Genomic DNA, 25413 nt, shown 5'->3' on the forward strand with positions numbered 1-25413 from the left:
CTCCTCTGTGAGGAATGGGGAAGTGAAATACTTTAAAGAGTGTAAAATTTGGTACTCGTAGTTGCATGTTATTGTTTGAGATGATGGAAGTGTAGGCTGGGGAAGAACAGTCACACATAGATGTCACGCTTCAGGTTTTCGTTGCTTTTTTAACTTAAAGGCTGAGCGGTTTGCAAAATGTTTTTATTTTGTAATTGGGCATTGAGGCAAGTAAGCGTGCTGCAGCCTAAACATGCTGAAATAGTTCTCTTGCTCTGTGAACCAGAAGGTAGCCAGGTGCCCGGGACAGCCTTGTGCTAGACCCGTTTCCCGGAGTTCAGTCAGACAAACGTTAACGACTTGTGCCTGCCACAAGCTGCATCCATCCGTCCAGACACAACACCACGAACAGGTGAACTTAGGAGTCCTGTGTGTCAAGTGACCTGAAGTTGCTTCTCTCCCTGTCCAACCACGTTTTTGTGGCTAATGTGTGCTAATTAAATGCTCAGCACAGCTGAAACCAAGTAGCCGTACGGCCCTTGCATGCAGAGTAGCACAAGCTGCTGGGACAGGTCTCCTGAGATGGTACAAGGCTGCTTCTGTGCCTGTGAGCTCCGCTTAGCGAGTGCCCCCTTCTCAGCAGCTTTGAGGCGTGCTCAGGGTTCTGAGAGTCTGCTGTGAATCCCGTAAGTGACAGACTTGTTACCTGGATTGCAGTTGACTGTTAATGCTCCTTTAAATATTAAGGCTTTGACAGTGAAAGATCCGTTTACCCAGCCTGAAGTATTCTCCTGGTCTAGCTGTGTGTACTCAGTGGCATGAATATACAGCTTTTAAAATTCAAGAGGAGAAAAGGTGACTGAAACTATCAGATCAGGTTTGAGAAACTAAATCCTGCGTGGATGGCTGCCAGGGTAGGTGTTAGCCCCTGCTCTTTATTTTCTGTGGTGTTTATGTCAATCTTCACCCTGCCGACTCAATTTGTCACATTTTCTCATATAAATGTTAAGAGCACCAGATATTCTCCCAGGTACTGCTTCAGCTTCCCATCTTGTGCAGCTCATCGCGTAATGCTGAGGAGGGATGGAAGGCGTAACGCAGCCTTCTGTCTCGGGGAAGGCATTTGCCTGGCATTTTTATGAAGATACACTAAATGATAGTGGAAAAAAACATTCCCCAAAAGCTGCTGAATTTCGGTGTGGAGGTTACGTTGACATAAACAGATCGGTTCCACTCCTGCGTGGGACCAGGTGGGACCTTCTGATAGCTCCTTGTAACTGATGGGAGGAAAGGGATGAGCGGTCACCCTGCGGGTGCTGCTCGCTCTGGGAGGACCAAGTGACCTAGCCAACACCCAGAGGTAGCACCAGAGGGGTTAGATGAAGCACGCGGTGCTTGGAAACGAGTTGCCAAGCCTCAGTGCTGCGTCGTTTTGCTGATGTTTCAAACAACAGATTGGGGTGGGGGCAATGTGAAGCAGTTTGTCTAAATATGCGTGGAGAACGAACGTCCAGGAACTGAGGGACCGCCTTCATTACATTTGCTTTAACGTGTTATTTTCAGTGTAGTTTGATTTTTGGCCAGATGTTTGGGTACATGCTTGTTGCCTAAATGTAAAGGCTTGAAACAGTCTCTGGTTAACCTTAGCCCTTGTTCTGCATCTTCTAGGTCCAGCAGTGCAGTAGTGTAGTAAAACTTTGCTGTGACGGGGGGATGGGAGGAAGGGAGAGCGTAGATAGTCCATGGATTTGTCCTCAAGTCTAGATTTTTGGAAAGACACATAGGTAGAGTTTTTATTACAACTCCTTTAGATTTGTTTTCTTGATCCCCAGTTAAAGAATGGGGGGAAGGGGATAAGGACACATACTGGTAGCCCCCGCTGATTTTTGTTGTAGCAAAGCAAATTGAGTTCTAAACTTGGGAAAAGCCTCCAAAGCCACCCCCTGCCTCAGATTTCCGTGTTCCTGCTGCCCTGCCACATCCGTGGATGTTGGAGGAGAAGCGGAGCGCCTTGTTTTGCTGCAGCGCCTGCTCCTGACTTGCTGGCAGCAGCTGTAGTACGAAAGGTTGCTATGCTACATGTGCACTTAAGTTTGTGCACGGCTATTTTTAAACTGTCACAAGGTAAGGCGTGCTTTTGCTGAAGTTGTCTTGCAGCAGTACACACCAAGAATTATTTATGTTCCTAGAAGAAAAGAGTTCTGGGTTTATTCTGAGGCTTATTCTGGGTTTATTGCCGCACCTCAAGCGAATTACCGGCTTTAGTGCTAAAAAGGGTAGGGAGAAAAATGGCAATTTCTTTTAGAGCCTGCGACATGAGTGATTTTTTTTACATGTGAGCAAAATAGCGTCGGCTTTTGCTTTTGGAGGCTCCGTACGGGTGGTTGATGTGGGCTGATTTAATCCATTTATACACCGTTGCTGAGAAGTGCAATTGTCTCGGGGATGGGCCACATACTTGGATGCTGAATAATACTTCATGCAGGACGTTCCTTTAGTAAGAGTCTTTTGCAAGCAGATGGTAGAGTTGTTGTTCTGGTAAAAATAGAGCGCGTAACTGTAGCTTTGATTTCTGCGATTAGAATATGACTTAGATATATCCATGCTTATATGTGGTGTAACTTCAACAAAATTCCAGACGGAAGACCCCTTTTCTAACCTTGGTCTTTGTTAATCACTGTGCAACAGATCATAAATCTTAGGGGAATGATAACGTGGTACTGGTGGAGTTATAATGGCTTTTCTGTCTAACCTCGGGCAGTTGCGGATCCCCTGGTCGGATCTCATGGCAGCCCCATCGTAACGAGCTGTTCTGAGCACGGTGACTTGGCGTTGGGTAACCGAGCCAGGAATGCTCCGAGTGCTCCTAATGTCCTGCTCTTACTCCGTTTAGCCGAAAGCTGTGTATGAAGATGCTTCACGTAGCTCTGGGTCCTGTCCTTTGTTCTGCTCTGTAGGTGTGTATTTGCCTTTGTTGTGGGAACAGAGTTTCTGCTGGAAGAGTCCCATCGCTCTGGGCTACACGAGGGGCCATTTCTCCGCTCTGGTTGCCATGGAGAACGACGGGTATGGCAATCGAGGTGCTGGTGCTAACCTCAACACTGATGACGATGTCACCGTTACCTTTCTGCCCTTGGTGGACAGCGAGAGGAAACTATTGCACATTCACTTCCTTTCTGCTCAAGAGGTAAGAGCTGTTCGTGCAGCTGGTAGCCTTCTCCACAGCTGCCTCGAGGTGGTGGCCTCAGCAACCTCTGCAGCTCTGGATGGTTTTGCAGGACAAGTACTGCAGGGCATAGGCTGTTCTGCTCCCTTCCCGTCGTCTGAGCTGATTCTGAAAGATGTTTTCCCCCATCCTTGATGTTTGTTGGTAGTTCTGTAAGTTGAATGTAAATACACTGCATATAAATACAAGCGTACCTTGAAAGGACCTAGAAATAAGGATTCTGACTCTAATGCCGGCTGAATGTTTTTTAATGAACATAACGTAAGTATTGGTAGGTATTTACAGCGTGGACTGCCTCCTTTCTAACGAAACACAACTCGCTTCTTCTTTAATAGCTACAGTAATGACAGGGAACCAGTTCATTGAAGTGTGTACATGGGGGAAGGGATGGAAGCACTAAGTCACCGCAAAAAGTGGGCATCCTGTAAATGAAGGAGAAGTAGTATGAACTTCAGAGTTTAGGGAGGGATGGTTTTACATTTTAGTGATGTTTTACAAGAGGAAGTGTTCTGTGTCAAGTACTGCTGGACTCCTAAATGCTGCTTTGTAAACAGAAGGCTCTCGTGGGACCTGTCATCCTTATGCATTGTGCCTTCTGTAAATAATTAGCTTCTCACAACTGATTCCAATATAGGACAGCTACATTGGAAATACCTGTTTGAAAAATTCAGAAGGGAAATATAGCTGGAGAACATTACCAAAGCTTTCAAATCTTGGTTGAAAAAGCAGTGTGCGTCAGTTTGACTTGTGGCGACTGAGCTGCTGCGTTGTTGTATGCTGATACCATTAGCTTGGAAAAGAAACTGCCTTGCTCCCCTAACCGAGGAGGTTCAGAACATCACGGGTGGCTTCTGCAGAGCTGCTGGTAGTGTTTCAGGCCTCGTTCTCAACCTCTCTTCTCTTCCCCAAAGATAGGTAACGAGGAGCAGCAAGAAAAGCTGCTTCGGGAGTGGCTGGACTGCTGCGTGACGGAAGGAGGGGTTCTCGTTGCAATGCAGAAGAGCTCTCGGCGGCGCAACCACCCTCTCGTCACCCAGATGGTGGAGAAGTGGCTCGATCGCTACCGCCAGATCCGCCCGTGTACATCCCTTTCCGATGGCGAGGAAGACGAGGATGACGACGACGAATGATGGTGGAATGTGGGAAGGAAATGACCAGCGCATAGCGTCTGACCTGGAGTTAGGGTTGTGCTGTAGCTGTTCGTTGTGGAACGACCTAATTCTGGAAGAAACATGCTGCAAAGGGTTTTTCTAACCAGTATGGGGAGAGTCTAGAAGCTCATCTGCTGCGTGGAGAGCACTGAATGGGCTGGACTACAGTTTGTATAAAAACAAAGAAAAAGAAACAAAACAGCTAATTTTATTATCAAGACAGGAAAAAAAACAAAACATTTTTCTTTCTGATTGTAAATCTGTCTATAAATGTACCGCATGTGGTTGTGTCAGAGGTTGTGTAATAGGAAAAGTATACCAGCATCTTAATTATTGCAAAGAAACTTTTCAAATAAGGGCACTTACGAAAGCACACGTTAGGTGGATTTCTCTTCCCTCTGAGATTCTTTCCCAGTAGAACTTGGGATTCTACATCACCTTTAGATACTCTGACACATTTCTGTGAAAGGCCCTTTGATGTGAAATCTCACTAGTGCCCAGGTCAGGTGGTGAGGTTTTTTTGTTTGCACAAGATATCCACAGCAAGTCATAAGCAAAAATACACTCGTTACTTACTAATACTTCAGTTACTGCTGTGCTCCCAAAATAAAATCTAAACACTATGAAACAAACTGGAAGAGAAGGTAAATTTTTTCATTGAGTGAAATGATTTGCTTCCTGAAAGTTTTTCTGGTCTTTTTTCTTCCTTTAATAGTTAATAGATTCCCTTTGATATACTTAAGAATATTTATTCAGAGAAGTGACCTAAAATGTATGGATTTTTTTCCAGTGAGCATATACTAAACCAAACTGTGTGAAATTTGAGAGCTCAGACATGATCGATAATTTTGTATGGTGAAAACTTTTGTCTTGCTGTGATACAAACCCTATATCATATCATTTACTCTTTCATCACCTTAAACATTGCTGCAAATGAAAAAACATCTTTTTAAAGGGTTATTCCTTGGTCGTTACATCTAGTGAGAATACACTCGGCAGTTCTGATTGAAAAGAAGAAACTATGCTAAAGTTGTTTTTAAAAGCACTGTTATATATTTCTCAGTATGTAAGCCTGGGAATTTCTTGCATGTTGATTGATGTGGCCATACTTAAACTTATGTAAGTTCCTAAGATTGTAAGTTCAGAGTATATTCTCCAGTAGAAATTTTATTATATTTGATAACTTTAGCCATGTAACCTGTAATGGATAAAGTTTATCTAAAAATCTCACTTAAACACTAAAGGTTAATGCCAGTTTTTACATATGCAGTGCAATTCAGGTTTTCTTGAAAAGCACTTTTGATGGTGTGGTGGTCGAATAAGGAATTTTTGCAGTAGCTGAAATTGTTTTAATTAGAAATTGGAACGAAGCCCCATAGCACATATTTTTATGTAGTTGAGAGCTATGGAAACCCGGAGGAACTTGCTGCTTTTTTTTCTTCCAAATGCTGCTTAGATGGTGTTGAAATGTGCACAACTCCTACAGAAACTTGGTGACGACACCAAAAGTCTAGAAATAATGAAGTACTGTATTAACTTAGCAATTTTCCCATCACAGATTTCATGGAGGTTTATTATGAAACGTCTTCACGTTTTTGGCCATTTTATCTCCTCTGACTGGTGCATGCGCAAACTTTCAGGTAAAAGAGTGCATGTTTATCTGCCGTATACGTCTGGTTTACCTGAGCTGAGTAGGCAAGCTGCTGCTACCGAAGAGGTTTTGACAGGCATATGGTCCTGTTTCAAGTTCGCTTTCTAAACTGGTATCATTTCGTCCTTTTTTTCTTAACTTGCAAGCAAAATCCTTTTATTCCTCGTCGAGCTGATGACCTAAAGCTTTGCTGTCAGGGGAGCCGAGCGCTGGGTAAGCTGGGATGGGATTTTGCGTGGCCTGAGCGGCGTGCGTGGGCAGGCTTCCTCACCTGCCAGGGCGCAGCCCTGTCCCTGGGGCTCAGGGTGAAGGACAGGGGTGGAGCAGCTCCCTGTAAACTCGCATCCCAGCTCACCCAGGGCCAAGGTCCCCGCGCAGACCAGCATTTGAATGGACAGAAGGATAAGCTCCTACCTTCGGTAGGCTCTTCAAAAGGGTGTGCAAAACGTTACCCTTTCATTTTTGCAGTAGTGTTCCGTTTAAGGAAGTAAAGCTTCCTTGTGACATGGGGAGAATAACTAACTAATGTGAAAAGTACCCTGAGCCACGCTCCACAAGCACGCCTTTCCTTACCTCGTATCGCTGTACCTGGGCAGCCCGTCCCCGACCGCCACGTTTCCATGGCACGTGGAAGTTCCCCATGCAGTCAGTTACAGCTGTTTTAAAAAGCATGCACCGTGCTCTCTGATGTTTATCTAGTTCTGGTATGAGAGGACAGTCCTGGTACTTCAGAGCTCTTGGCTTTCTTAATCATTATTGTTCTGTTCTGATGTGCTGTAAAATGGTATGTTCAGGTTAACGAGCTTCCCGGGTCACTTCGGAACTGGCGAAGTTTCTTTTTTCAAAATCAAAGTAATCCAAACCTCATGTACCTGTAGATTAAAGAGATGCAAACCCCGGCTTTGTGCTAGCCCAGTAGTCAGTGTATGTTAATGGGTGCTCTCCTTCGCTTACATGCGTGAAAGTTTACAAATGCCGAGAGGAATTTGCAAATGTGACCGTGCAACTTGGCTGAAAGAGCAGAACTTGCTGACAAGTACATACAAACCTTTGTTTCCCAATGTTATTTTCCCCACGCTGCTGCTCCCAGTCGCAGACGCCTTCCCAGCGCACAACTCGGCTTTTCCTCGCTACCTCCTTCACACCTGGTCATTTTCCTGGTTTTATTTATGAACTCCTCAGTGAAAATCCCTGTATTTCTTTGGTTTTTAATACATTAAAATTTAGTAATCGTGGGTTCTTCCAGCGTTCTGCTGCATGGCTCACGGCAACTACCCCCAGCACTCGTTTACACCACTAACAAAGGTTTGTGTGCAGTTGGTTTAGTTGCTGCTTTTTCCTCTTCCCCTCTTGCTCAGCATTGTCCCATCACCCCCCCCTTTTTTTTTTTTTTGCTGTGGCTTTATTTAGCATGTTTGTCACCTTCCAGCTGCTTGTTTTGAGCTACTCTGACATCCCTCATCAGCAGAGGCTCCCTGCCTGCCCTTCTCGAGGGTGAAGACAGCCGCGTGGCTGTCAGCAGAGTACCAGGCGCAGATCTTGAGCAGCAACTGTTCATCTCCTCTTTCCTTGCCTAATGACTTCCCCCTTGAAAGCTGCAGCCTGGTTCCTCGCGTTGTTTCTCCCTATCCTAACTGTGGTGATACTTTCCCCTTTCTCCTTCCCTCTGCCTTCTCCCTGTGGCTCTTGCTGCTGTTTGCACTACGGGCACGCGAAACCCATCGGGGAGGGTAACTTAACGCTGCCGGCCGTCCCCAGGAAGCTTCCTTTAGTCTGTAACTGCACCTCTTGACTTCTCCCCTTGCCCAGCTTGCAGCACTTCACCAGAAGCTGCCGTGGCTTTGAGAGGAGGCTGGGTACGGACGGACCCCACAGTGTCCGGGGTTTTGAAGTCCCTCACCTCACGGGGCTGAGCCCACCCCTGGCAGCGGTCGCACACAGAGCCGCAACTCTGAGACCTGGCCCCCCAGGAACGTCCTTGCCCCTGTAACCTGGCTGTTCACAAGCAAATGGAAGCAGCGGAGCTACGTTATTTTGAGACAACTCTAAACCTTAACGTAAGCGCTTCCTTCATGCAGTGTTTCCCAGATAGATACAACCTCTGCACCTAACCTGTTTCACACTCCCGGTTCCTTGGTGTTCACGGATAATCACCGGTGTGCTCTGCGAGCGGTCACGCATCTGCGAGGGCTGCCCTCTTTTTTAACGTGTGTGAAGCTGGTAACTAGTTTTCAGTTTAATTTAAAAGAAAATACGGAGCTTTGTAACCGAGACCCTTTTTGGTTTCAGCTTTTTTCCTAATCCCTTTCCAGACGGGGCTCTTTGCCCACCTGCCAAGGTGCGTGCAGGCACTCTGTGAAAGATGGGGTGGAGATGGAGGACCTGGCCTCTCCTCTGCCTGCCTGGAGCTGCTGGCACCTCGGCACGTTTCAGCTTTGTTCTTTAGCCGTTCAGTAACACCTCAAATCTCGATTATGTGCAAAAAGGAGCGCGAGGTGTAGCTGCCTTTGTAGCACGACGGAAACCCTCTGCCTCTTTTTCCGCTTAGCCTGCAAGTACCGCCCCACACGCCTTTAAATATAACCTGCGAACACTTGGTGTTACTCTGGCTTATGGGTAGCGCCACCTGAAAGTCGGGAAAGGAAGCTAAATACAGCGAGTGTTTCCCCAGCAGTGCCATTTTAAAACTGAGCTGGCCGTGAGCTGTGTGATTGCGGCACGTCTCGGAGCCCGCGGTAGGGAGCCTTGGGCACGGCGCTGCTGGAGTGGGGCCGAGGTCGGACCCGAGGACAAGGCTGTGCCCTGCCCGCTGTGAGCACAACTTCAGGGCCAGGGCAGCACTTCGGGAGCTCACCAGACATGTCCTGTACCAGTGAAGTGGCAGCGAGAGCTCTTGCCTTACAGAAATTATAGAAATTTTATCACTTTTTATTGAAAACTGCACTGAACGCTAAATGTCCACCTTTACAATAAACAAATACAAGAACGGTAACACACTAAAACAAAACAGCTGATAGCCATTGCTTTTTTTCTTTTCTTTTCTGTTTGGGACAGCTTAAGATTTTTTGTCACAGAAACAGGAATGTACCCATACAAAGGCTCAAAATCGGCCATCTCAAAAACAAAAAGGCGATGGTTCACAAAAGACTATGAATATAACATGTAACTAGTTGATACAAATCTAATAGGATTTGTTAAAATCAGTCACATCTAATAACACGTTTTGAAGTGTTCTTGTATAAAATAGCACGTGAAGAAAAGAAGACTTTTATCAATGTCTAAAAAAGTGGGTTTTGTTCATAGACAGTCTGACAAGTTACCATAAAAAGTGTTTCCTGAGACATAAGGAAATGCAACATTATTCTTGAACCCTTTCCAGCTCAAGACTTTTCCACTTGATAAAATAGCTGCAGATTTAAAACTGAGAAAATATATTTGAGTACAAATAGTGTGTGAAACGTAATAATACTTTCTTCTTTTTTTTTTTTTTATTTTTTTTTCTTGCATCATTGCAGGGCGTAGGCGGATGCACAGCTACTTTATTCAGTGTAGGGGCAGAGAAGAGCCTGGCCGTTGGGTTTTTTCGGGACTTTGGGAGGGCAGCGGCCGGGGCCGGGAGCCCTCGGTGCCCTCCCAGCCCGCAGCTCCCAGCCGGGGTGGCTGCAGCTCGGCTCGCGCCTCTCGGGAGAACTTCGGGCACGCGTCACCGGCCCCGGGGGACCCCGCAACGGATCTGAGCTTTTTTTTTCTTCTGCTCCTGAGCCAGTATCGCTGCCTCCTGTTAGGAGAGGTGACCGGGTACGAGAGTAAGGAAAGGGCTGAAGCCACATAATGGTTTCCTCTTAAATTTCTATGTTAACTCGGTAAGGATTGCTCACTGCAATTGTTTGCAAACAGGTGCAGAAGCCCTGTTCTTCCCAAGGAATCGAGGGGAAAAAAATCTATTTTTATTCATGTGATTGATGCACAGATGAAGGAAACTTAACACACAATAACAGAAGTCGATCATTAATGTCTCACATCCTAGTTTTCAGCGCTTCAGTAAGCAGGTGACTTCTTCAGGGCTTCTCCCCAGTCTTGACTGCTATCACTTGGTCGTTAACACTGGAACATCAATGATGCATCTGTCCAAAATCAACATTACAAATTCCGTATCAAATTCTTTTATTTTTTTTTTCAGTTCGTGTATAACTTCTTTTCCAATGTCTCTTGGTCCCAAGTTTATTGAGTGGTTTTTAAATTAGCTGCTATTGCTCGTTGGGATGTTCCCTGTTGTCCCCGTGTTTCGTGGGCTGGTTCGGCGACGGAGCTTGGGAGGGGTGCGCCACGGTGGGCAGGTTGTGGGTCACGGGGATGCCGCCGGGAATGATGCCCTCCATGGCCGCTGGTATGCCTCCCGGCGCGACGCTCACCATCCCGGGGGGATACCTGGCGGGAGGGACACAGAGAGGCAGGGTTTGTCGCGGCCCCACATGCTGCGGGCAGAGCCGATGGCCCAGCGAGCACGGCAGAGGCCATGGAGGAAACGGGAGCGGAGAGCTCCCACCTTTCTGCTACAGCTTTTTGTTCGCTGGTTTGTTAAATTAGAAGGGAGAGCTCGAAGTTAAATGAACGCTGCTGTGGGTCAGCGTTGCTGTTTCTCATTTCATGTGCATGACCCATCCCCTCTTCCCTGCTGGCAGCTTCTTGATCCTTCCCTTTGTGCAAAAATATTACCAATCGTGGCAATAAACGCTGATGCTGTCACCTACACAGCATTACCTGCGAGTAGCACTGCCGGAGGCGTGGTGCCGAAGCCTGAAGTAGGGATTTGCAAGCAAAGGCATCGCACAGACTGCAACCAATCGTTGGTTGTGTTTGCTTTTGTTTGGTTTTAACCCCTGAGCAAGCTGCAAGTAACAAATCCCTTGCGTGTTTGAGTGCATCACTCAATAAGGCATCACTCGATGAGCCAATGCACTTTATGCTTCAAAGGGGAGGGAACAGGTTTTGTTTCTATAGATCACTGTCCCATACATGCAGCAATCCCCAAACACCCCAGTGATAGAGGGGAGACGAGGACGATGACAGCACAGTCGATATTGCCACTGATTACCAAGGTATTTCGATGAAGTCAGATTGTCGCAAACCCGTATGGCATTGTTTCCCTGAACCTGACACGCTTAATACGAAAATTATACACCCGAGCTGTGATCTCATGGACTACAGGAATAGCTTGGTGTGGCTTAGCTGCACGAGGAGACAAATACTTCTGCCAGTCAGCTGAAGGAAAAGGAACCAAGAGGTATAACAAACACTTGTAGTGGCCAGCCACGCATCCTTTTGCACGGCGATGCTGCTCTTCTGTTCTGCAAGCTGCTCACGGGCCCTAAAGGATGCAGCCCTGATCCTACAGCGAGTGTGGCTGAGCCTATGTCCCCTGGGCCAGAGCCAGCATTTCCTATCAGAGCTGAATGAACCGAAATCTTAATCCCTAAAGTGAACTTTCTTGTCCCAGTGTTATTTAAAGGCTGTCTGAACACAAATCGTGCGCTTTGGGAGCACACGGATCTGTGAGAGCTTTTCCAGAAAAGCTGTGCTTGCTGCCTCTGAGTTGGGGCAACCTCTGGTATCCTGGTAGTAGCTGGGCACAAATTTCTTAAACTTAACCAAATGGCCTTGACTTGACGGAAGGAGCCAGGATCGGCCTAGAAGCTACTGCCAGAGGAGGGTGAAGCACACAAGTTGAGTGATGGAGGTTTTGGGTTCTTTTTAAGCCGATTCAGTGGAGGGCAGGGTGGTGCAGGACACCCCAGGCAGCACCTGAGCTGTGCTGAACCGTCAGTAGTGACCAGGGCTGCCAGGAACCCAGCCCATCTCCTTCTGCACCCCTTTATTTGTTTTGCTTTCTGTAAACCCTTGTGCAGTGCTCAGTGTGCATGGGGTGGTGGCCGTCTCCCTGTACCCGTGACACGGCTGCACCTCCCTGTCACTGACCTCTGTCACCGCTTCTCTGTTTCCCTGTTCCTTTTTTTTTTTTTTTTAATCGTCAGGCCTTTTTCTCCAGCTCTTCCCACAAAGCTCTAGACTGACCTTTGCTGGGCAGTTCTCCATCAGCTGGAAACATTTCTGCCCAGGCACGCTGAGCCGTGCGCCACACGCCTCCCAGATGGAGCAGTGAGCAATGCACGCTGAGCCTCCCGAAACGGAGCGGTCACTGACCCGAATCTTGGGCATTTAGGTACGAATCAGGCCACCTGAATACGGCCCTATATCTGGAGTTTTTACTCTGGCTGTTTCACTCACGAGCTGGACCAGGCTCTTGGCCCAAGCAATCAAACCCGGGCAGAAGAGCTGATCAAAGCTGCAGTTGCTTTTTCGGCGTGTCAGTTATGTCTTGCTTGGGTCTGGGGGTCCTGGCACTTCTGCAGGTGCCATGCACGCGGCTGCTGTCCCACCACCAGCAGCATCAGGAAACGCGCAAGGTTTTATAAAACTCTGGTTGAGTGACACAGCGCTGGTAATCCCAGCGGGGCATGACTGCAGGTCCCCACCGCGAGGGGCTTCCAGTCACCAGCCCAGCACAGGCAGACTTGTTGCTCGGGCTTTCACACTCCCTTTGTGGCTGGGACCCCAGACGTGGCTGGGAACCCCTGTGCTAGGCAGGCTGGGGCCGTCCTTTTCTCCATCTTACCTGTATGTGGCACCATTGAGCTCTGGATGGATTGCTTGCTGATCTATTACTGACCACGGAGCCGTTGTGACAAAGAATTCCTTGTTCACGCAGTTCCGTAGGCTTTCTGGAATGCGCCCTGCAGTTGGGACGAAAGGTAAGCATGTGTCAGGAACGTCCTGGTTTTATCGCCCTACAATAAGCTACAATTCTTTCATTTCATTGTATTTGTTGGTGTAAAGGAGGAGAAAAGAACGCCAGGCCAGCCAGGCGTGGAGCTACGCCATCCAGACTAATGATGGGGACGATTTTTAGGACAAGAGAAATGCTGGAGTATTGTGAGCATCATCTTGGGGCAAGCTCTGTTATGGCAAAATTTGGACACAGATGGTTTCACTGCTTTGGGGTTTATGGCTGGCATGTAGCCGTATAGGGCCTGCACGTCTTTTGACAGCAACTTGTCAATGCTTTTGGGCTACTGCCATTGAAAGGGGCAGCAACTACTGCACCGCTGTCCTTGCCCTCCCAGTCGTGGCGGCGGTCTTTGCCATGCTGCACACGTGCACCACTGATCAGAAAACAAAAACACACACACACAGAAAGGAACATAAACATGCCCAAATGGCAGATAAGTAAAGTTTGGTTTCTCAGTCTTCCACTGGGAAGAAAATCTGGGGTAGGACCTGCAGCTGGGACGAGGGCAGGGCAAAGCCATAGCTGTGCCCCTCGGGCTCCTGCTTCAGGCACTCCCCGAGGCTCCTCCCGGGGCCGGGTACCTGTGATCGCGCGCCGGATTTCGGTGGCAGCAGCTTCCCTCATCTCTAGCGACGCCTGCTCGCTGTACCAGGCGGTGTGCGGGGTACAGATTAGGTTAGGAGCATCTTTCAATGGGCCTTGAGCAAAACTGCGCACAGGGGAGGGAAAGAAAAAATTAATCATTGTTTAAAAACGAGAATAAAAGATGCTAAGACTGGCAAAAAGCCTGTGGCCTGCCCTCTGCGTGTGCTGTGGCTGCTGGGCTGGAGGGAACCCACCAGAGGGGGATGGACTTTGTGGGATTATCTCCCTAGGGGAGCACTTTTTATTAAAAATTGTTTTGGGAAACACAAGGACTCCACTAGTACTACCCCATCCCCTGTGTGCTGTGCGAGGAGCCGCACCCCGTTATAACCAACCCCTTCTTTGCTATTGCTGACCAGGGAGCTGCAGCCTGCAAGCGAAAATGCCCAAGGGCACGGGAGCGGTAAGTCTGTTCTCAGCAGCTCATTTCTTGTTCTAAGCTCCCTGAAACCCCCCAAATATTTCCCCCCCCGTGCCAGCCTACAGCTCCTGGATGCTGCGAGGAGCTGCTGCTGGTGCATGGGCACTGCCCCGGCCGCACACCTGCAGCTGTGGAAAGAAAGGAAGGAAAAAAGGGAAGGAAGGAAGGGAAGGAAGGCAGGAGCACCGCGAGGGCCTTACCTAAACGGTTCTGACTCGTGCACGTCGAGCGCAGCCCCTCGTATCCGTCCCTCCTTCAGGGCTTGAGTTAAGGCCTTCTCGTCCACCAGCCCCCCACGCGCCGTGTTCACCAGGAACGCGCCCTGCCGCATCTGGCGACGCCGGGAGAGAGAGGAGTGAGATCTCGGTGCCATGGCCAGCGCTTGGTCCTGCCCTGGGAGGCACCCCGGGGCTGTACCCTCATCCCCTGGTTCAGCAGAACCCCTGTGGCTGCAAGCAGGGCCCCGTTCCGGGGCACAGGGGTTTTGCTGGCAAGGCCAGCGCGGGCTGGTGGCAGCAAACACGACCCGGTCCCGCAGCCGCCTCCGCGCCATGGAGCAGAGAGCTGCTCCCCAGGGAATGTGCTGCACCCCACAAACACCACGGGACATGGGGTGACCAGCGGTTCTGGAGGCAGCCCACAGGCTGGCACCGCAGACACCCGGCACCGAGGCGTGGTTTGTGCCTGCGCTCTGCTGCTTCGTTACCTGCTTAATCGTGAAGTCGTTGATCAGGTGGTGGTTGTGTTCGTTCAGGTTACAGTGCAACGAGACACAGTCGCTCTGGTAGAGCAGGTCCTGGAGCGTGTAGACTCGCTGCACTCCCAGGGACCTCTCTATGCCATCCTGCAGGTACGGGTCATAAAATATCACGTTGAAGCCAAACGCCTTGGCTCGGACTGCAACCGCCTGGGCAGTGCGACCTGTGTGCGAGGGAAGGAGAGGTTTAATTGAACCGGCCCCAGCTGCCACTGCCCTGGTTTGGGCATCTCAGGAAGAAATGCAACCCACTGAGGTGCTCTGTGCACCAAAACAAGCCAAAAAAAGAAGACTTTTTATTTATTTCTTTTTTAGGCAATGTTTGTGGGTGGTTTATCTTCCAGCCTCTTGCTGAAGGACTTACACGTGGCTAAGACAGCTGTCACGGCTCGGGAGCACACGTTCAGTGCGGCTGCGGTGCTGGGGCACGCAACCCACACATCACCACGTCGTAGTGTTGCTGGAGACCCCCCTGATCCCAAAAGTGAGGTCCAAGAGGACCATCAGCAGAACTGGTGCCTGCCCTCCAGCTCCTGGGGGACAGGGACTCCATAGCCCAGCCTGAACCGGTGCCTCACCCAGCACACCTCCGGGGGCTCAGCCGAGGCTTACGAGGCACAGCCCCTTTCCCAAATACGACCAGAAAGCACCCCCCCCCTCCTGCAACACACCAACCTGCTGGGGTTAAGCAAACCCGCCCCGGTGCTTCTGGTCACAAAACCGCTCATTTCAGCCCTTCGTAAAAATCACCGCAGAGTCTTCCTCCTGCCCACGTACCGAAGCCGATGAGGCCGAGCGTCTCCCCCCGGATGCGGGCGGCGCCGGAGGCCACCTCGCGGATCTGCTCCACGCTCTGCACCCGCGTGCCCTCCCGCAGCGCCTGGTACAGCCACGTGTTGCGCCGGTAGAGGTTGAGGACGTGGCACACGGTGGAGTCGGCCGTCTCCTCCACGGCGGCCGAGGGGATGTTGCAGACGGCGATGCCTGCAGGGGGACACAGCGCGGGGCACAGCCGTGGCTCAGGGGCAGCCCCGGACCTTTTTTTTTTTTTTTGTTATCACATTTTAAACAAAAAACAACCCACCAAATCCTTATTCTTGTTTAGTTTAATCCACCTTCAAAGCGAATTAAATCGTGCTGGCCCAAGTCACCCCTGTTCCACAAACGGCTGGTCAGCCATCACGTTATTTAGGGACCAACTACTGCAGAGGCAGAGGAGCGCTCAGGCGTGGTGCTGTGCCACGTTGGCGTGGCAGGGCCAGCTCCGGGTATGTCAAGGCTTTCTGGTTCAATCAGAAAGAGCCACAGCAGTTGATTAACCACGGCTGTTCGAAGCCCGTACCCTGCTCTGACCTCCCCAGGGCTTACAAATGAATTGGTGAAACGTGGCCATGGAGGGGCACGAGGGCTGGGTGCCGCGGTAAGGTTTGGGGTGACCATCACCACCACGGCACCGGCGGCACCAGCACGGCCTCGACCCTCATGCCAACACTCCTGTGGCAGGACCCGATGGCTCCCAGCAGGAAGCAAAGGAATACACACTCCTCCTGGCGCCGGGGCTCTTTTGGGGGGTCCCTCCCGGGGGATGGCCGTGCCGGCACGGCTCTCCCAGCCCAGCACCACGGCCGCCCCCGGGCGCCGCGCTCCATAACGGGGCTTTTGTTCCCCCAGCACAAAAGGGGCATTTTCAGCCTCCGCCTCTCTGCTCGCCGTCGCGGGTATTAAGTTAACTGGAAATGTCTCCCCGACCGCTCCCCTGTTAGGCTCTGATCCCGTAAAGCCTGTACGAGTGTGCTTCGTTTCGCGTCTGCTCAGCAGAGCAGCTGAGCACATGCTTACATCCCACCGGCTTCAACACTATTTAAACACACATTTTAAGATGAATGTGTATTTAAGTGCTTTGCTGTACTGGGGCCTTTGAGTCGAAACCATGAAAAAGTAGGAGATAAAGAGAGAAGAACACATTCAGAAAATCCCCTTACTGCCTGCGCTGCCCCCAGCAGCACCCTGCGGCAGCACCGCGGGTTAAAAAAACCACAGCAAACGGTTCAATTCTGGCACCAAGCGCCTGTTCCGGGGGTGTTTCTCCTGTCTGTCACCCCCGCAGCGGCCACCAGCGCATGGCCAGGTGCTGCACGTGGGTCCTGGTCATTTATTGCCTGCACAGCTTAAGGACCACCTCACGGAAAGCAATACCAATTAAACTTTACGCTACATTTGTGGGTAGTCATTACATTTTCTACTCTAAACCACATCACTTGGCCACCCAATTTGCTAAGCGTAAAAAGAAGGATTATACTGCAGCATCCCATTATTTTATTCGTTATATTTTTCGTTTCTTGATGTTCAAAGCCTCGGAACGTTGTTATAATGGATAATAACAATAAGAGTTAAAAACATGAAGAAACCATTACATCGAGAAGACACTGTTCTCCTCCCGGAGAAAAATAATTCACTACACTGAGAATTGCTTTTTTAGGAATGACTATTTGAGACTCTCTTATCGCAATTATCCTTGTAAAATGGCTCACGTGCAGTGGCTGTTATTCTTAACTTCCCCAGAGATAACCCTTAATACAAGATACCCTAAACACTATTGTGGGACTTCTGGATAGACTGAGGCTTTGGATCGCATGAGCAAAAAATGGTTGTAACAGCTGCTAAGATCGCAGATATATATAACTAGGTGCCCCCAGGTTGCTGTGTGCAGACTGCCCGAGGTCTCTGTGCCCAGCCCGTGTCTGTAATTCGGTGGCCCCAGCAATGCAGCCCGCATTTTACCAGTTTCTGGGGCATCTTTGACGAGGTGGCATGGGATACAGCAAAGACCCAACGCGCAGTCCCTGCTCCACACGAGGCCTTCCCAGCGGCAGGGGCATGACTCAGGCAACCCGATCGGATCAAGAGACTAAGCTTGCTAGACAAGATTTAATAAAAAACTTTTCTTTCACTTTTTCTAGAGCTAAATCAATTCCCCTATGTCAGAAACATCACAACCACACAGATACCGGTGAGCCCGAGGGGCAAGCGGAGCTACAGGCAGTGCAGGAATGGAGGCCTCACGTGGGGCAGTTTCAGTACAATACGACTCTAACAGATTCCTTCAAAAAATGCAGCATTTTGTGTACTTCATGGTCATGTTTTCTTGTCATAACGTATTCTACACGCAAAATATTTAAGCTGCACCTTTCATTTAAGGGCCGAATCCACCCCGTTTGGGAGGTCCCGCCTGTACCTCCCTTTGGCTAACACTCCCTTGGGGGGACCAGGGGGTCACTGGTGCTGCTTTTAAATACTCGGAGGGATGTGGGAGGGAACTGGGGTGCAGAGCCGAGACCTACCGAGCTCCCCCGCCGCTTTGATGTCAATGTTGTCGTAGCCGCTGCCTATTCGAACAATGACCCGCAAGGCCTTGAACTTCTCTAGATCTTCTCGGGTCAGCGTGATGGTGTGGTACATCATGGCCCCAACGGCTTCGTTTAATACCTGGAACAAAGCAGAGAGGTGTCAGGAGCCACCAGGACACTCGGAGGGGACACGTGCAGCTCCTGGAAGCCAGTGACCTCCGGGATCAGGACTACTAGACAGTAAATTGTCCCATTTTGCCACCAACCTATTGTCTGTCTGGTGCAAGCCGACAGTTTCTCACCAGAAGGGCACACGCAGGTTTCACCAAAACCATGAGCGGTGTGCCCCACCGTCATCGAGGCCATTCCCTTGGGATTTGGGAACGAACTGGATGAGCATCTGGAAATAACAATGTTCTATCCTGACAGCCAGGCAGAGGAAAACAAGCACATTGCTCACCCAGACGTTTTGCCAGGCTCCTACCTATCAGAAACCTCTGGAAACCCAAGACCCAAATTCTCCAAGAGTTGCTCATCGGTCATCGGATGCCTCGTAAGACCTGTCCTCCTTCCCCCATACTGAATATCTGAATAAATGAGGTTATTTCTGGTTTTCTTTCCCAGCTCCTGGAATTGATTTCTGATCACTTCAGACCTCACTGGAGTTACCTAAATGCGCACAAAGAGTAACTTGGAAACGAGTATTTCCAACGAGCTGAGCTTCCGAGCAGCAGCGCCCATCACCCCGGCACCAGGGAGGTGCAGGGCGCTGTGTGCTACTGCGGCACCGAGCGAGCAGACCTCAACAACACGAGAAGCGTTAATGGTACTGACGTCAGAAATCCGATGCTAAGAGGTAGGGTGACTTTTTGTTCCTAAAATAACGCCCGGCTCAATTTTTATCTGCAGCGACTTGCGTCGATGCTGTCTGCTGACCAGCTCGAGGTGCAGCCTTGCACTTTTTTTTCCTCGCGAGGCGCAGGGGCAGGACGAGGAGCGTGCCCGGCGCCCCCGCCCGCCCCAGCAGCCCCGCGTTACCTTCTCGTGGATCTCCTGAGTTGATTGTGCGTCACAGAATGCCACGGTCGCCAGATCCTTCAGGATGGGCATCTCCACCGTGCAGTCCCTGCCGTCCAGCAGTGCCACCAGGGGCCGGGGGTGCATGGGGCCGTTCATGATCTGAGGGCGGATACCTGCAAGCAGAAGGAGCGCAGCTTTTACACCGACAGCAACGGGAGCGGCTCTCGGGCAGCCGCTGCCCTGCCCGGGTGCTCCTGTGTTAGGTGGAGAGCCGTGGCACATCGCAGCACCAAATGCTGGGGGACGACAGCAACGCAAAGCAAAGTTCAGCACAAGATTTCTCTCTGGGAGAACGGTTCTGGCTTTGCCCTGGACAGAGGGAAAGCCCAGCGAGGTTCGCTCCCAGGACAGGGACCGGGACGAGCCCTTTCCTGGTGCCTCAGGGCGGCTTCTTCAATGGTTTTGCCCCTCCAGCACCAGCACTTCGTTCCACAGACATGCTGGCACCCGATCTGTTATTTTTAAGGCCTCCACCATTTTGACCAGCTCAGAAAAGACAAGCCTGAACAGACTCCCACTAAGCAAAATGGCAGGATTACTGGAAACGCACAGAAAGAGCAGGACACCGATGTCCCCATCAGCGTGCAGCCATCTCTTCTGTCACATTACCAAATGCCAAAAGGCTTCACTGCGGGAACGGCAAAGCTCAGCTGACTCCGTGCACTCCAGCCAGGTCTATGCCTGCCTCCCGTGGGATGCTCCGGGACGTGCAGCTGGAGCCACAAACACACGGGGACAAACCCAGTGCAGACCCCGCTCCGCTGCGGTGGGAAGCGCACTTGTGCCACGCTTACCAAGCCTCCCTGTGGGCTGTTTCCTCGAGCAAATGTATATTCAGGTGTCTGTTGGGCTGTGCTGCTTTTTTTCCTCATTTTACAATTGCGTGTGCGCCAAGCTGAGGCTGGGAACCAAATGATAATCACCAAGGGCTGCAGGAAGCCCCATGTTTGTATCCTATTAACTGCTCAGCCGGGGATTAACAAGTTCATTTCTGGACAAGTCACTCTGACGTTTTTGGGCCTCCACTTACCGCTCAGGAAGGCCAGTCATTACATTAGGATTGTAGGAACAGCTCAGCTATCTTGCTCTGATGGCCACAGTTTTGGGGAAAAGCAGTAGTTTGGCACAAAAGGTTTTATTTCTGCAGCCACAGCGTGAGCAGACCTGGCCTCAAGGGCTTGAGATCGAACCTCCAGAACCCCTCACAAGCAGCACCACCCTCCTTAGCAAAACACACCAAAACTTTGCAGACTACTGGCAAAAACCTCTCTTCTTGTAAGCGTAAGAGGAAAAAGCCCGTGTTGTACCTCGGCGTGCCGTCCTTCGTAACAGAAGGAAGAAATGACTTGAGAACATCTGGGTGAGGTGGCTCTCCCTGCCGTGCTACATCACGGAAGCCACTGTTTGCTCCCTACTGCAGTACAACGGTTTATGATGGTTGTTTGGACAAGCAGCGGGCCGTTCTCCCTCCCGAGGGACCCCAACGGAATTGTTTCCCCTATAGGCAGCCTCGCTGTTCCTTTAGAAACGGGAGGCCCGTAATTAGCTAAAGAGGGATTTTGGTCTGGGGCTGGGGTTTCTGGGGAGGGTCGAACGTCTCACAGGGAGCACTGCAGAACAAATGCTATTGTCTGCGGCGCTATGTGGGGCTGTTTGACTGAGGCAGGCCGAGGCCGAGAGCGGGAGGCTCCTCTGGGGATGCTGCCAGGGGCTCAGCTCCCCGCGGAGCACCACAGCCTCCTGCCGAGCGCCGGCACAGCCCCACGTGCCCGGGGCACGACAGCGAGGGAAGGGAACCGATGAGGAGAGCAGCACGGTGCTGCTGCTTTTTATTATTATTATTATTATTTTTTATTTTAAGGGAAAATTAAGCGTGCCTTTTTGTCCAGATTGCTGCCGGGCGGAGCGTCAGCAAGACGAAGGGGCGAAGCGAAGCCTCCGGAGCGTGCCCGCACCGAGAGCATCGCCCCGGGGCCACGCGGGGTGGGAAGGAGCCACGTTCACTGCGAGGGGAAAATAACCCCGTGGGAACAGGGGGGTTCACAGGGGTGGGCTTCATGGCCCTGCGTTCCTGTTGGACTGAACCCGGTGTAAGAATAAAGAGCAAACCCATCCGGCAGACCCAGGGGAAGATTTCCAGCGTTACGCACGAACATTTTTGGACCGGGTCCTTCTCCCCGCCCTCCCTAGCGAGATCTCCATCAGCACGTACTGGAAGTAATACATTATGTTTGCACGCCTTTCAGCCAGATGGAAGTGCAACTGTGTCAGTAGGCAGGGTGCAGCGCCGAGATGATTTGGATAACTGCAAGAAGCTTGCCATAAGCAGATAAGCAAGAATAAAAACATGTACGAATCGCAGAGGGCTTACACAATCCTCAGCGAAGCACTGTGCCCCGGTAGATTATTTTCTCTTTTTAACAAGGAGGTGAATTATAACACTGACTTCAACACCTGCTGAAGTACACGATCTCCAAGACGTGGAGCATCACCTATCCGCCTCACGCCGTGACTATTCAAAAAAAAGGGACAACGTGATGCTCTGGCGAGGTGCTGTGGTGGTGTCAGCCCCCAAAATACCGGGTTTGTTCTGCTGCCATTGCGTAAGCTCCTTTGGAAGTCGAACGACACACACAGCTTTTCTTTTCTGAAGCGGCATCTGTGCCTTGGCTGGGGATTAGGGCGGGCGGGCACGCCGCGGGTCCCTCGCTCCTCTTCCTCACCGGGGCCGCTTGCTCCAGCTCGGCGGGGAAAGTTTGGAAGCGAATCGATACGAGAAGGAGCGCGTCACGTACGGCGATTACGTTTTTAATTAAAACCGTCGACAGGTCTGCAGCCTGGATCCCTGCACGCGGGCCGCCCAGCCCTACCCGCAGCCTTCTTCTCCCTCCCGTGTGCGCCGCGTAGCCAGGCTGACAAAACCAGGCGCAACCTGCCCGCTTCTCCTCCCGTTCACGCTCACACAGCCCGGTCTTTCCGCCTGCGCCCGCCTCATTAACAACGAGGTATGCCTGGACCAGAAAGTAATTAAGCAGCCGGGTGCTCCCACCGGACCCCGCGATAAGGCAACGGGGCCGTTAACCCTTCGGGAGCCCGTCCGTGGGGCTGCGCAGCCCCTCCTGGCCCCAGCCGGGCTGGGACACGCTCCCCTAGCTGTGTCCCCAAAATTTGGCCGCTCCCCCGCCACCCCTCGTTGCCCGTAAAGCCCGAGGTTGCCGCGAAGTTGCCGCGAGGGTTGTTCGATGCGCGTTTTTCCAGCGTTTTCGGCTCCCCGTGGACTCCCGCCAGCGTTTCGGCGGAGAGCTTTTTAAGGGAGAGGGAGAGGAGGAAGGGTTTATGGAAAAACAAAAACAAAAACAAACAAAAAAAAAAAAAAAGGAGAAGAAGAAGGAGAAGAAGCAGAAAGCTTTTGCAGTCACATTGAGAACTCAAACTCCACCCCGGCTCGCAGGCAGCGCCGCTTGTTGCACGCAGCCCGGCGTATAAAGTGCTTTTGTTTCATTTTTAATACACAAAGCCTGCTTGTCCTCTCCTGCCGCTCCTCCCCTTTGCCACCCACTTGTATCCGATTCCAATGGCACCCCTGCCAGCAGAATTAGGGAGTGCTCCCTGCTAAATGGCAGCCTTTGTGTGACCGCAAGCCGGCTGGTACGATCTCACAGAAACAAAAGCAGAAGCCATTTGCCTAATTCTTATTAATCTCAGTTGCCTACGCCACGCAGCATTAAGGAAAAGGGAAAAAAAAAAAAGAAAAGCAAGCGTTAAACATGTTCACTTGCAGTATATAAAAGTGCATCGAGAAGCGATCCTGACAATCGACTGAACCGCTCATTCACAACCAAGTAGCTACAGTTTTACAGTCAGCTACACACTTTATTAAACAAACAGAAAAGAAACAGGAAATTTCCCCTTGCCTGGAAAATGTTGCCTCCACATTCTTCTTCTTATTAAAAACCACACATGGCAGTGGAGGAGGAGGGAGGGAGGAGGAGGGGGGGGACCCACACACGAGAAAATACTACCACTTTTCAGTGCGTCGACTCTCCTTTCGTCTACGAGGGGGTATCTTCAAACAGGCGGTCCCACGGCCCACAGCTGCAACATCTCAAGACAAATGTCTCTTTGAACACGGAGGGAAAAGAAAAGGCTTTTGTCCTGAGCCACAGAAGAATGGTCTGAAATTGCTAGAGGAGTTACAGTCACCTCTGTGCGGCTCCCAACTCTTCAGAGCACTCCCTCCAGACTTTGCCGAAGCTTTTAACTAATCATAGTTCTTTCCCAGCCCTTGAATAAAATCATGTGAGTGCCAGCCAAAAAATCTTATGCTATGCACACTAAAGGGTTTGTATATGTCACAGTTTCTTTTTCCCCCTTCCACTCCCCTCCTCCTATTGACTTGCACATACGTCTTTTTTTTTTTTTTTTCCCTAGTTGTCTCGAATGGATTTAATCTGTGCCATGCTGCGTTTTGTGTTTGTTTGGGTTTTATTTTTTTTATTAAACTTAAAAATGAAACATGCTTTTCCACACTGAGTACACTGAACGAGGCTCCGGGAACAGACTGACAGCCTTCAGCAGCAGCAGCCGCAGCAGCAAGAAAAGGAGCACAAAGCACGGGGGGGAGGCGAGCCCGTGGGGATCTCGCCCAGCGCCCACGAGCAAAGGGCCAAATCCTTTCGTCCTGCGTACGTCAACGGGTTGGTGTGTGTCATTCACGGGGTAAGGAGGGGTGGAAGGGCATTAACGGAGGGATCCAGGTGGCCCTAGTGTGAACTGCCTTGGATCCTGCAAACCCATTTTCAGGCACACCAGCCAAACCCAAACCAGACAACTGCTGGTGCACTGGTGGCTGACACATTTCACCTGGGACACGCAGGACACAGGGAGATCCACCAGCAAGGAGATTCACCTGCGCCCAGGTGTATTTTTTCCACCCAAATCCGTGGAAACCCTCCCGAAGATCCCACCAGCATCGCCCCTGGTCGCCCCGCAGCCCAGGCTCCGTGCGTCGGCCTCCGCGAGCCGAGTCCTGAAACGGGAGGCTGGGTCGGCAGCGGGAGCAGGGCTTCACGAAGGAGAGAAGCTCTTTCCTTCGCTGAACTTCTCAGTTAGTTACTAAATGCTTCTCATCACGAACACGTGTGAAAATGAAGCACAACACAGCCTCTATCTCACAGTCAGGGGAAAAGAGATATGTACTGCTATTCCCAAGGGCAAGTACTCTGGAGGCACTTGGTGCTCTGCAGGCAGAACCACACAAACGCACAGCCGGTACAGAAAGTGGCATCAAATAGCTTTTATAAACAACGCTGGGCCGGGGGTTTAGGCACGTTTCAGAGAAATGTGAGGGGCAGGGTCCCCGCAGGGACCAACTCGTCCCTGATGCGGGGCAGGGCCCGTGCCAGCCCCTCGGCCCCGACCACGCGTTTCCTGCAGGCAGCGCCCCCACGCTGGCTTTTCGCCAGCCCCCTTCTTCAGCCAGCTCTCGGGGCTTCCCTTAAGAATGTGTTTTTAAAAATTCGCAGGACGTTCCCGCACAAAACGATGCTCTCAGGAGCTGACACGAGCACCGTGCCTACAAGCCACATCCCAAGCACAGCCGCAGCCGCAACTAGACGCTCGGTTAAGATACGGGGAGTACATCTGCGGGGTATTTCGTTGCTTTCACAGCCCGGATTCCTGTAGGTACGCCTGCCACAGGCACTACACCTCTTCAGTTCTTTATGTTCCGGAAGGGTGACGCTCACCTCGGGGACGTGTGTGTCCCAGCCAGACGGCCTTACACAGGAGGCCCATTACATCCTGCGCCAGGTCCCCTTTGGGTCCCTCCCTACCCTCTTTCTCCTTTTGTCTTTCCCCTTTTATCCAAATGGCAACAAGCTACCTCATTACAAAATAAACAGTCTGTTCCAGGAAATGGACGGCTTTCTTTTCTTCTTCTTCTTCCTTTTTTTTTTCTTTTTTTTTCAAGAAAAAAAAAAAAACAAATAGAGGAGAATGATGCTGATGCTTTCCACTAGGTTTCCCCCTGGGTCCAAACTTGTCCCAATAAAATGTGGGTTTCTTTGCGAATGCAAGCAGGGCTTGCAAGCAGGTGTCCCCACCGCAACAGGCAGCACACGGCAGGGCCCCGCTGCTGTCCCCGAAATGCAGGGCGCAGCCACGCAGGGCGCACGGGAGGACAGGAGGGTGCTGGACTTGAGAGCACCCCGAGGGATTCGGAGGCTTTGGAGATGCTCTGGAAGAGCAGATGTGAAAATCGAGGTGAAGGTCAGCCTGGAAAAGGGTGGCAATGGCCCTGGCACGGGG

General features: G+C 50.9%; 2 protein-coding genes across 16 annotated transcripts in view; one reads left to right on the plus strand and one right to left on the minus strand.

Annotated features, from left to right (window-relative positions):
* Positions 1 to 6914, plus strand: part of ZRANB1 (zinc finger RANBP2-type containing 1) — a 48983-nt gene extending 42069 nt beyond the window's left edge. For all 6 annotated transcript variants that reach the window (XM_040562937.1, XM_040562936.1, XM_040562934.1 and 3 more), the window contains 2 exons: positions 2937 to 3166; positions 4117 to 6914. In XM_040562937.1, coding sequence (XP_040418871.1) covers positions 2937 to 3166; positions 4117 to 4335 — 449 coding nt within the window. In that variant the 3' untranslated portion in view covers positions 4336 to 6914. The remainder of the gene's footprint in view (positions 1 to 2936; positions 3167 to 4116) is intronic.
* A 3325-nt stretch (positions 6915 to 10239) lies between these two features.
* CTBP2 (C-terminal binding protein 2) overlaps positions 10240 to 25413 on the minus strand; it is a 124006-nt gene continuing 108832 nt past the window's right edge. For 3 of the 10 annotated variants that reach the window (XM_040562943.1, XM_040562944.1, XM_040562946.1), the window contains exons 3-10: positions 19063 to 19217; positions 18019 to 18163; positions 15455 to 15661; positions 14627 to 14841; positions 14121 to 14251; positions 13436 to 13563; positions 12681 to 12798; positions 10240 to 10435 (exon numbers count right to left, since the gene is read on the minus strand). In XM_040562943.1, coding sequence (XP_040418877.1) covers positions 10255 to 10435; positions 12681 to 12798; positions 13436 to 13563; positions 14121 to 14251; positions 14627 to 14841; positions 15455 to 15661; positions 18019 to 18163; positions 19063 to 19217 — 1280 coding nt within the window. In that variant the 3' untranslated portion in view covers positions 10240 to 10254. Of the gene's footprint in view, positions 10436 to 12680; positions 12799 to 13435; positions 13564 to 14120; positions 14842 to 15454; positions 15662 to 18018; positions 18164 to 19062; positions 19218 to 21475; positions 22375 to 23018; positions 23413 to 25413 lie in introns of those variants that run through there. The other 7 variants (XM_040562940.1, XM_040562942.1, XM_040562941.1 and 4 more) reach the window with 5 other exon arrangements.

Source organism: Cygnus olor, chromosome 7 (assembly GCF_009769625.2).
Source record: "Cygnus olor isolate bCygOlo1 chromosome 7, bCygOlo1.pri.v2, whole genome shotgun sequence".
NCBI classification, from domain to species: Eukaryota; Metazoa; Chordata; class Aves; order Anseriformes; family Anatidae; genus Cygnus; species Cygnus olor.